The following is a 12,504-nucleotide window of genomic DNA, read 5'->3' as shown; positions in this document are numbered from 1 at the left end:
CTGTGGGAACATTAAACTTCCTTGTAATAATTTCTTTTAAGTGTGAAGGATTAAATGAAGAATTTTTTTAAGTTTCAATTATATTTCAGTTCATTTTATTCAATTTAACATTAACTGAACATCTATTATATGAAAAATATTGGGAGTATTTAAATGGTGTTACCACTGCCACTGCCACTACTACTACTACTACTAGTAGTAGTAGTACCACAAATCCTAGTAATTATTACTCATTGAATGCTTACTCAATACAAAGCAGTGTCCTAAGCACTTCTCCATTATCTCAATTAATCTACATCTGGACATTATAAGGCAGTAATTATACCCCCATTATAGATATAGACACTGTGGTTCAGACTGTTTAATCAGTCACTTGCACATAACCAGTATAGGGTGGAACTGACATGGAAAACAAACTCTTTTAGACTCCATTGTCAAGACTGCTGACCCCTGTGTTTCCCTCAAGAAATAGCAATATATTATGTGAGCAAGACAAGTAAACAAATCCTACTGAAGATTAAAATGTGATTAATAGCATGTACACTGGCACTATGTATTATGGAAGCATAGAAAAGAGAACTAGTACTTCATGTATTCATTCATTCAAAATATTACTGATGTATACCATATGAAAAATACCTATGTAAGATAAGGAAGGGAAATTTAATGGAGGAAACCTGCACTACATGTCACTGAATAATTAACTGATCTTCAATATGGACATGGAAGGAAATAAATTAAAAGTAGGAAGTACAATATAATTAACAAAAACATGCAATAATGAAAATGCATCTTATATCATGAAAATACTGATTGATGTGTTTTCTTTAAGGATAAAAGATAATTTAGAGAACACTGATTCTGGAAATACATGTTGAAGCTAGAAATTTGAGGTCTTAAAATACTTTGTAGGTAATGGAGATACTGGCTAATAGGAAGGTTGTTTTGTTAGAAGTATGTGGAATTGATTCTCGGATATATAAAAGGTAAGGATATTAGTGCCCCAGAGTAGCATAAATCCCAGTAAATCTTACAACTCTTCTAGAATATCTAAACATACTCTAAGTTTGAGGAAGTTTCTTCATCTGCTGTAGTTTCATCTTCTGATTGATCACTTAGAAGATCACATGTTTGAATTGATGATGTATCTGCAACCTCTAAAACGGGAGCAATGCTAGGTCTTCTGATTTCTTTGCTTCCCTCTGTAGGAAGAGACAGTGTGGGGCCGCTTGTTGATCTACAGCTTGTGTCTTGCAAGTCTATAGCCACAGTACCTGCAACAAAGAAACATAAAAATCCATCAAAGTATTTGCCACCCAGATGATAATCAACCATTTAATGAACAAAATGAAATACAACCAGGATAACTGGGAAATCTGTTACTGTTTACCCTTTCTTCTCCATGTGGACATTTTTACCTACATGGATTAAAAAAATTCTGCATTTGTGCAAAATGTGTTTGCTGAGTCTAGCTTATTGCACAAAACACAAGACTTATGAAACCCTGAAATACTTAGATTTTTAAAGTGAAAAAAACACTTTGTTTCAATTTACATTTACTTAAAATTAACAAATAAAATTTTGGCCTTTTCAGTTTAGTGGATTTCTCATTACATCCTTTCCCCCCATTGTGTTATTATTCTCTTGCTGATTTGTAATCACTTTTTTAAAATATTAGAACCATTAATATTTTATACTTATTTCACAAATATTTATTATGTACTGCATGGAAAACACTATCCTAGGCACTTGGGATATGTAGGGAATAAGGGAACAAAATAATGCTTCTACATATAAGCACTTATCTTTAAAATAACCAAGTAGACAAATAAATGAAAACAGTCATTTTAGATAGTAATAAATACATGCAGAAAATAAAACAAAATAATGTGATGAAGACCAGGAGGAGGAATGAATTTTCACCAGGTGGTTTGGAAGGCAACTTTGAAGTCATGACCTTTGATTTTTTTTACTCAAAAGACAATAGGGAGTACTCAAGCTGTGGATGTACCTTGAGGCTGTAGCAACAGCAAATTTAAATAGCTTAAGGCTTTTGCATACTGGGGGGTAGTCCCCAGTAAATAGAAGAAACAAATTCCTTTGAAATTATTTAATTGGATGTTTAAAATTAATTTAAACATCAATTTATGGAAAGCTGATGTCTCCCCTTCTGAAGAAAATAATACAGTCTTACCGACGAGTGCCATCATGTTTCTCCACCACTCACTTCATTTACGCACTAATACCTGGTCATCCTTCTAAAACCCCTTAGACCTCACTTTGTCCCTTTTGAAGCAACTATTAAAACACCTGCCACTTCTCTCAAACCTCTGACCTTGCCACCTCCTTTACTATTAGAGCAGAAGTTTTTAAAGTGGGAATAAAACTAATGGATTTTGGCCTCTCTTTTCTTGCATCATGGAAAGAGAGGTCAGCAACTGATTTCTAAAACCTCTGAGGCAATCGGAAGTCTCCACAGAAGGAGGGATGAACAGGAAATGTTTTGAGGGTGACAGTTGGTAGCACAAGTCTGATGAGAATATCCGAGAATTCCTCAAAACTGAATAAATTTGGGGGGTTACGTTTCAGAGACTTGTACCTCTCCATATACACAAAACTCAGATTAATATGTCTGTAGTTCGTGTGAAAGCCGTCATGTGACAGGCATATACGAACATTCCCAGAACAGCTGTTTCTGAGAAAAGGATGTAGGGACCAGCACTTAGCAATTTCAATATCAGAGCAAAGGTAGAGATTGTTGTCATCAGAAAATCTATGGTCAAACAATTTTTGAACACCATAAATAAAGATTAATCTATAATTCAATCTTTGGGCAAGAGCTGAATGAGGCTCCTAGAGAAAATAAGATTAAATTTTCTATTTAGTAGGTATGTGGAATTGATTAAAAATTAAATTTTACAAATTTGATTTACAAAAATAAGCCATTATTTACATCCTAAGGCTTTAAGTTAAAATTCACATGTATATTTATCCTCTGCACATGACTACACTGTTGAGTTCAGAAAGAAAACAGAACTTATCATAGAAGAAATCCTTCAATTCCCCGACTTCAAACAAACATGAGTTTCACCAAACTTCTGTTCCTTTATTTCTGCTTAGAAGGAAACAGAAATACTTCCATTTATGTGAAGTTAATTCCTACTCATGTTTTGGGAATTAAATCCCTTCTGGCTTCCTAATAAATTGTGATCTTTTAACCCTACTCCCCAAATATATGTGACTTCACATCACCCCCCAACTACCTCTTTATCATTTTTTTGCCCAACACAGGGAAATGTGGTCACTTCCCAATTATTTTGCCAAAGCAGATACCTGGCCCCAAGCTGTGCATGGGGATATGATCATAAGGAAGAATCTAGCAGGGAAGACACAATTCAAAAAGTAGTCACAATTACAGAAACAAGCCCTTTGAACATTTCCTTTCCTTAACAAACCTGACTCTTATAAAGGTGATGGGTAAATACCCTCAGTGTGGTCATCGTCTCTTTTAGACTCTTCTCCTTTTATCCTTTCTAAAATCCCAGCTTTTTCCCATATCTTCAGATTCTATCACCACTATCTTTCACTGTTTTGTTTGGTGACTAAACCTATGTCATTCTACTTATTTCCTAATGTTTCTAGTCAGTTTCTCCAATACTATTTGCATCAGTCTGTCAGGACTGTCATAACAAAGTACCACAGACTGGGTGGCTTAAACAACAGAAATTTATTGCCTCATAGTTTTAGAGTGTGGAAGTCTAAAATCCATGTGTTGGCAGGATTGGTTTCTTGAGGGTTGTGAGGGAACGGTCTGTTCCAGGCCTCACTCCTTGGCTGGTTGATGGTCATCTTCTGCTTATGTCTCCTCTTGTTGTCTTCCTTGGATGTGTCTCTGTGTCCTAATTTCCTCTTCTTATAAGGACACCAGTCATAGTGGATTAGAGCCAATTCTAATGACCTCATTTTAACTTGATCACTTCTTTAAAGACCTTAGCTTCTAATACACTAAATTATTTCCCTATTTTTTCTGTGTTGTTTATCAGCAGTCTCCCCTGTGATAGAACGTAAGATCTGTGAGCTAGGGATCTTTATCTATTTGTTCATTAATTTATCATAGAAACTTATAAGAGTGTCTGGCACATATTAGGTACTTTGAGTAAAGGTTAATAATGGGAAGAAATCAGTAGGATTTCTTATAAAAAATAATATGCTAGGTCAATAACAAACAGGGTCACCTAACACAGTCCATTAGGTGACCCTGTTTGTTATTGACCTAGCATATTATTTTTTCAATTCAACATTAACTGAACATCTATTATATGAAAGATATTGGGAGTATTTAAATGGTGTTACCACTGCCACTACTACTACTAGTAGTAGTACTATAACTCCTAGTAATTATTACTCATTGAATGCTTACTCAACACAAAGCAGTGTCCTAAGCACTTCGCCATTATCTCAATTAATCTATATCTGAATATTATGAGGCAATTATTTATACACCCATTCTATATCTGAACATTATGAGGCAATTAATTATAGCCCCATTACAGATATAGACACTGTGGTTCTATTTACAGTCCAAGCAGGGCCATGGAATATGTCTCAGAAAGAATGATACTGAGACTGAGACAAAGGATTAGAAGAAGTTACCTAGGCAAAGTTGGGGGCTAGGGAGTAGATTCTGTCAGAAGAAACTTCTTGTGTTGAGTTCCACTGGTGAAAAACAATTAGTGAAGACGGAAAGGAATTTAGTATGAATGGGACTTAGTAATGTGATTGAAGGGACAGTAAAATACAAGACTAGAAAATTGAAGTGGAATTATTTAAAAAAAAAAAAAGAACTTTTAGTAAAGTGACTGTGATTTATCTTCTAAACTAGGATACTTTTTTTTTTAAAGATTTTATTCATTTGACAGAGAAAGACACAGCAAGGGAGGGAACCCAAGCATGAGGAGTGGGAGAAGGGAAAGCAGGCTTCTGTCAAGCAGAGAGCCTGATGCAGGACTCAATCCCAGGACCCTGGGATCATGACCTTAGCCTAAAGCAGATGCTTACCAACTGAGCCGCCCAGGCAGCCCTGAACTAGGATACTCTTAAGAGTCATAGGGTGTGATCTTCAGTAATGACACCAGGACAACATAGATAAACTGGGACTGTGCTGGAATAACTGGGAGTGCCCCATGCAAACAAGAAGTTTTGGTTATCCAAATTATAAGCCATGTAATATAAAATTTAGATTTTTTTCCCCTTGGATAATAAGCAATTCACGTGATTGATTGATTGATTGATTGATTTTAGAGACAGATAAAGAGAATACACACATGTAGGGTAAGGGTACAGAGAGAGAGAGAAGAAGAGAATCTCAAACAGATTCCTCACTAACCCAGTGTGGGGCTTGATCTCACAACCTTGAGATCATGACCTGAGCTGAAATCAAGAGCCTAATACTTAACCAACTGAGCCATCCAGGCACCCCAGTAATTCAAATTATTTATGTAGGAGAATGACACTATCAATATTATGTAAAAATTATAACTCTAGTTGCAAGGCAGAGAAGAGTGCAGGACAGCATGGAGGCATGGAGAGAAGCTTGGGGGGCAGGGGGTGATTCTACAGTTGAGGGGAAGAATGATGGAGATTCAGACCATGATCACACAGACAGTGGGGAGAAAGAAGGGAATGACTTTCAGGGATACTTGATTATCTGAATTAATAGAATTGATGGATTCTGAGATATGAGAGGAGAGGAAGAGAATTGTCAGGATTGTGACTTTACAAATTATGTTGTGTCATCTATTTGTTCATTAATTTATCATAGAAACTTATAAGAGTGTCTGGCACATATTAGGTACTTTGAGTAAAGGTTAATAATGGGAAGAAATCAGTAGGACTACTATAAAAAATAATATGCTAGGCCAATAACAAACAGGGTCACCTAACACAGAAAATGGAGGAGGAAGTAATTTTGAATGAGGGCAGACAGATAACTTCCATTTGAATATGCTGTGTTGGTTTTTCCTGTGAGACATCCGGGCAGAAATAAATAACCAGTATACTGCTGTGAAGAGAAATATAAGTTAATGATTTATATAAAAGAATCATCAATTTTTGGAGGGCAAGTCAATCTGTGGGAGCAGAAGAACATGGTCAATACCATCCCATGTTGTGAAGATGAAAACTGGATTTCGTGACAGAGTGGTGACTTTGCCAGAGTAGTGATACAAGGACTACAGATTTCAGACTAAACTGGGCAAAGGCATGAGGGGACAATAAGATTTCAAAACAGCAACTGAAGACAACCCTTTCAAGGAATTTACCTGTGAAGATGCCAAGCCAAGAGGTCCAGGTGTGTGTGTGTGTGTGTGTGTGTGTGTGTGTAGAAATAAAAAAAGAGACACATAGAGACAGACAGAGAGACAAGGAGAGGAAAAACGAACCAATGATATTTGAAATAGCCTCTGTTGATAACTGGATAGAGAACTTACAAAAGAACTAAAAAAGTGTCAGGTGCTTATATTCTAATCAGAAATATGAAATAATTATTGACAATTTTGAATTAGCTTAATTTCTTTTTTATTTTTTTTAAATTTTATTTATTTGTCACGGAGACAAGGAGAGTAAGAAAGAAAGAGAGCACAAGCAGGGGGAGTGGCAAGCAGAGGGAAAAGATTCTCTGCTTAGCAAGAAGCCTGATCTGGGCTTGATCCCAGGATCATGACCCAAGCCAAAAGCAGACGCTTAACAGACTGAGCCACTCAGGCATCCTAAACTAGTTTAATTTCTTACTAGTTTAACAGCTTGGAAACTTTGTTCTAGATACTTAGTTATACCAAGTTTATTATATAGACAATTAGTGTCTAGTTTGACTTTGAAATTTTAACAAACATTGAAGGATATTTATTATGCCTTTTAAAGGAAAAAACTAAGGGGACTGCGTGACTCAGTAGTTTAAGCATCTGCCTTTGGCTCAGGTCATGACCTTCGGGTCCTAGGACTGAGGTCTGTATAAGGTTCTCCACTCAGCAGGGTGTTTGCTTCTCTCTCTCCCTCTGTGGCCTCTCTTGCTTTTGCTGTCTCTCAAATAAATAAATAAATAAATAAAATCAAAAGAAAGAAAAAGAAGGAAAGGGAGGGAGGGAGAAAGAAAGAAAGAGAGGAAGAAACTAGTGATATATTCAAATTTATTTATACTTACCCATGCTGGCAATTATGCTATGTACAGGTAATCGAGAAGGTCCATGATAAAATGACCTTGGTACATTGCTTTTTTTCTGCTGGTCTTGGTTTTTAAATGCTGAATTCTCTTCTTTGGTAATATTAATATAAAAACATATATCTGTAGCATTCATAATATATCGAGGACCTGGATTCAGCAAAATGTTTTTATTATCCTCCCTCCGAACACCAATCAAGCAGACGCCAAACCTTAATTTAAAAATAAATAAATAAAATCTTAAGAACTGTGATTCAGCAAAGCTCTTATGTTTTTTGTTTTTAAGTTTGCATGTGTAAGACAATTGGTAAACTATTATAAGGCAGAGGAAAATTACCAGTATCAAATCAAAGTATTTTAAAGCTTGCAAAGATCGTGAAAGTTTAAGACTCCAGGCTCTGAAGACGAAAAAAAAAAAAAAGGACTCTCAACACTCAAAACTTTCCTGTTTTTCCAGGAAAAGAAACTATGTCCTTAATGTGTGGTAAAATCAGTTTAAATGATTATGATCTATATAGTTATTTTTAAATAAAGAAGAATAGAAAAAAGATAATAAAAAATATCAGAGTGTTTATCATTAGTAAGGGTAAGAATTTTTAATAAATTGTGTGTGTATTGAGTCTTACCATAAATGTATATTTTCACTAGGTCAAAAAATATAAACCTGTATTACTTTAGTCAAAAATGCTAAATTGGCCTAAAAGAAGAAACTTACCCAAGGTCATATGAGAAAAAAATCAGGGTACCTAAATTTTTTTTAGCTCTGTTTCTACCATATTTGGTTTACTCTGAACTTTAGAAAAAAAATTAATAATCTGAATAGGTACACAGCTTTATTGGGAGAAATATCGACCACTAAATATAATAGATAATAAAATTTTATTTTATACTTTTTCAGGTTATTCTGCAAACACGAAATGTTGTGAATGTTTTTATTTCAATATGTCTTATAGCATTAGAAATAAATCTAGTTTAAAAATATTTTTTAAACATCAAAATATATGTACAGAAAGAATCATGCTGAGAATTAAAGTGGAATATATTAAATATTAGATTAGTGGAAAATACTAGACATATACAAACCTTAAAATATTATATCAATATATTTACAATACTGATAATATATTACTTTCATTTTAAACATATATTTTTGTTTCTTTAGTAAATAATTTTTCTCAAAAAGAAAAAAATATTTTTTTCCATGTTTGAATTAGAAGGTACCATTGTTTATTTACTTTTTAACTTATTTCTCTGATCAAAGCAAATTTTTTTAAATATAGGTTTTATAAATGTTATTATGACTGTTTACATTTTTTTTTACTTGAAATTTTCTTTTTTTTTTAATTTTTTATTTTTTATAAACATATATTTTTATCCCCAGGGGTACAGGTCTGTGAATCACCAGGTTTACACACTTCACAGCACTCACCAAAGCACATACCCTCCCCAATGTCCATAATCCCACCCCCTTCTCCCCAACCCCCTCCCCCCAGCAACCTTCAATTTGTTTTGTGAGATTAAGAGTCACTTATGGTTTGTCTCCCTCCCAATCCCATCTTGTTTCATTTATTCTGTTTACATTTAAAATCAGATCTCTAAAGAAGATTCATTTTCATGTATTTGTGAATTCTTCATGGATTAAAATATTTTAAAGATGGCTTAAAAGTTACTAAAGCCAGTATTTCTATTAAATTATACTTTATACCTAACACCCTTAACTTGTAGAGACCATACAGAACCAGAGTTCAAATGTCTCAATAATTACGTTAAAATTCCAGAATCCTTGCAACTTATGAGCACCAATATGGGCTGTATTTTAGAAAACTGTACTTAAAGGGTACGGTTGATTTATATTTTAAGTCCACTTTGGAAGCCGAGACGTACTTTTTGTGTGCATGAAAAGACGCATATGTAAAACTCTTCCCTTCGTATTCAGCAAAAAATGTACTTTCTTCCAAAACAATGTGGTAGACTTCATTGCCAGAGCATCTGCCATATATCTTCTGCCACTGCTCTGGGGATTGCTGGCCTTCTCTGCAACAAAAGCACACACACATACACATACACAAAGAGCAAGACACAGTGAATGTGGTTAAAAAGACAGTTTTCACACCTAATCTGGTTTCCCTACAGGAGGAACTGGTAAGCACGGTTCAAAGAAGTCTATGTGTGATGCTCTAAATGATGATATTACTTACAAATACTCACAAAGAGTTACCACAGAAATTTTGAAACTAACACAACATGTAAGTTTGAAAGACGGCAGATTCCTAGAAAGTAGTTCTTCACAATCCAGTTAATGGAAGCATTTATCCTGACTATGCGGCAATAAGATATAGAATTTCATTTTAATTTCTCTTTATGTATATCCTGTCATGCACATCCTGTTTTTACCCTTGTTTTATAGTCTAAATAATATGGCCCACTTCATCTCATTTATAATACTTGCTTGGCCCTGGTAGGTAACCAGGTAACCAGATTTTGCTTTGTATTTATAAGTGTACAATGTCAACTTATGTTATCACAGAAAGTACAGTTTGTATTTTCTAGAATGTTCTGCTCAGTGGCCTTGGATATAAATAAAAAAGTCAACCTATGAAAAACATATTGTGAATATACAAGAGCTCTTCTTTCCCATTTTTTATAGTAAATTTCACTTTTTCTGAATAAATTTATGGAGTCTATAAATACAAGAAATGCACTTTAAGAAGGCAAGTGATAAATATATAAATATCAAAATATTTCATCTAATGTTTATATATTCTGAATCCATAAAAGCAGATAACAAACCATATCTAACATATTTAGGGTTGAAAAAAACATTTTAAAATCTGAGTTTTAGGGGGACCTGGGTGGCTCAGTGGGTTAAAGCCTCTGCCTTCAGCTCAGATCATGATCGCAGGGTCCTGGGATCAAGCCCCACATCGGGCTCTCTGCTCGACAGGGAGCCTGCTTCCCTTCCTCTCTCTCTGCCTGCCTTTCTGCCTACTTGTGATCTCTGTCTGTCAAATAAATAAATAAAAATATTCTAAAAAATAAAAATAAAATAAAATCTGAGTTTTATCTAAAGAATTATTAGAGATAATACATTAATATTTTCAGAGTCAATAAGTTTTTAAAAAATCATATATTTTCGAAGTATGCTTCACTTTACTTCATTGTTTCTTAATTGTGCTTTAGAGTCAATTAAGAGTCAAGAGCCCATGGGATGCCTGGATGGCTCAGTTGAACATCCAACTTTTGATTTCAGCTCTGGTCATGACCTTGAGCCCTGCCTTGAGCCCCGCCTCAAGTTCTGTGCTGGGGGTTGGGAGGCAGTTTGTGTGAGATTCTCTCCCTCTCCCACTTTCCCTCCCCCAACTCACATGTGTGTGCTCTTCCTTCTCTCTCTGAAATAAATAAATAAACCTTAAAACAAAAAAAGAGTTAAGAGTTCAGACCCTGAAGACTGATCACCTGCTCTGAACCCTAATTCTGTAATCTTGGGTTGTTCAGTAACCTCTGAGTTTTTCTCTACCTCTTCTGTGAAAAATAGCCCCAACATCACTGGGTTAGATAAAATAAAGTAATACAAACAAATCACTCAGCAGATATTGGGATCATAGTAATCACTCAGTAAATGTTAGCTTCCACTATTTTGCTGTTACACCTTCCTCACTGCTAAATTTTGGAGCCAATTTCAACATGTCCAGTCAACTTACACTAATGCTCTTAAAACCTTTACTCTTTTTTCTTTAATGTTAATGTGTTTTTGGAAATAGGAAAATAAAATAAAGCAGACCACTTCTGACCATTGACTGCATCTGCCTAAACCTAACTACTGCTTCCTAAGAATAATTTTTCCTTGTGGAGAAAACATTCCCTTTGGCAAACAAAAATAAAATTATCTTTGTTATGCTCCATAGTCTACTTGGCAAGATGATAATTGGCATAGATAGAATCCTTTTAAAGTGCTGGAAATGTAAGAGAAGGTGCCAGTAATTCATCACTGTTTGTTCAAAATCCAAAAGGTAGCATGGAGTCAAATCCGTGTCACACAAGGGTCCTAAAAGCTATTAAAGAAAATCATAAATCTAAGTCCAGGGGCTGAGATGGAAATACAATGTTGTAACTTGGAAGGGAACAGAAAAGGAGGGTTAGACAAAGACATTTCAGATGGATTTTCCTAAATCATTTGCTTGTTCTCATGCTATTTTACACTTGTGCCCCCTGAAGACCTCTTTGTGCTCTCTTCAAATATCCCAGATAGGTGAGCAAGAATCTCTAGGTTTCTGCTAATTGTAAATAACCCAAATTTTCTCCTTTGTAGCTCATGTTAATTGTTTGAGAAATGTGTGAACATAGGAATGTCATTTAATACTAATAGCTATGTCCAGTTCCCACTTACTAATCCGTACATGAAATATTCATCGAGCTCTTAGGTTGTATCAGGCACAGTTCTAAAATTAAAAGTTATAGCAGAACTTGCAACACACAAGACAAAAATGTTTTCTTGTTTGGAGCCTCTAGTGAAGGAAGACTGACAATAAACCAAAGAAGCCAACTGTGTTATGTGTTAGAAGTGATGAGAGACTGGGAGAAAAATTAGAGAGAAAAATGACTTCTAGGAGTCATTCTAGGAGAAATGGAATATAAATGGTATGGTTGAGGAAGGCATCACTGAGAGGTCGGCATTTGAGTAAAAATCTTCAAGAGTTCTGGAACGGCAACCACATGGGTACCTAGGAGAATAGTGGTCCAGGCAGAAGCAGCCACAAGCATTTTCCTGAGGCAGAGGAATGACTGATATAGCTAAGGAAAAGCAAAGAGACCAGTTTAGCTGGAGCTGAGGGAGGAGAAAAAAATGAGTCCAGAGAGATAGCAGGGCAGGGAGAGGGGTCACATAGAGATTTATAAATGTTTACAATGACTCTGACCTGTACTTGAGACGATTTGGCAGTCACTGGAGGATTTCAAAGATGGGTGCAAAAGATTCTGACTTAAAGTTTACAAAAATCCCCCTGGGTCATGGTGCTGACTCAGAAACCAAAGAAAGGGTAATGACCAATAAGGAGGTCATCATGATAGAGACAATGATAGCTTGGACCAGACTAGACTTGGTCCTGAATGTAGACCAGAAAGGATTGCTAAGGGAAGAGAAAAAAGTTACAAAAATCTTATGTATCTGAGTCCATCAGAAATATGTATGGATAAATAAAATCCACACAGATAATAGCGAAAATGCAAGGAATACTGCTTATAAAACATCATGAAGAAATCGCAAACATAAAAATGTTAAAATCAAAGAA

The 12,504-nt window shown here is 35.1% G+C and overlaps 1 protein-coding gene across 1 annotated transcript in view; it reads right to left on the bottom strand.

Moving 5' to 3' along the window:
• Positions 1-12,504, bottom strand: part of KCNT2 (potassium sodium-activated channel subfamily T member 2) — a 344,033-nt gene that overhangs the window by 93,857 nt on the left and 237,672 nt on the right. Inside the window, exons 15-17 of the mRNA XM_059414103.1 lie at positions 9,101-9,250; positions 7,199-7,428; positions 1,061-1,274 (exon numbers count right to left, since the gene is read on the bottom strand). Coding sequence (XP_059270086.1) covers positions 1,061-1,274; positions 7,199-7,428; positions 9,101-9,250 — 594 coding nt within the window. The remainder of the gene's footprint in view (positions 1-1,060; positions 1,275-7,198; positions 7,429-9,100; positions 9,251-12,504) is intronic.

The sequence above is a fragment of the Mustela nigripes genome, chromosome 10 (genome assembly GCF_022355385.1).
Source record: "Mustela nigripes isolate SB6536 chromosome 10, MUSNIG.SB6536, whole genome shotgun sequence".
In the NCBI taxonomy this organism is placed as follows: Eukaryota; Metazoa; Chordata; class Mammalia; order Carnivora; family Mustelidae; genus Mustela; species Mustela nigripes.
The sequence above is the reverse complement of the archived record's forward strand: the minus strand, read 5'-3'. Positions and strand labels throughout refer to the sequence as shown.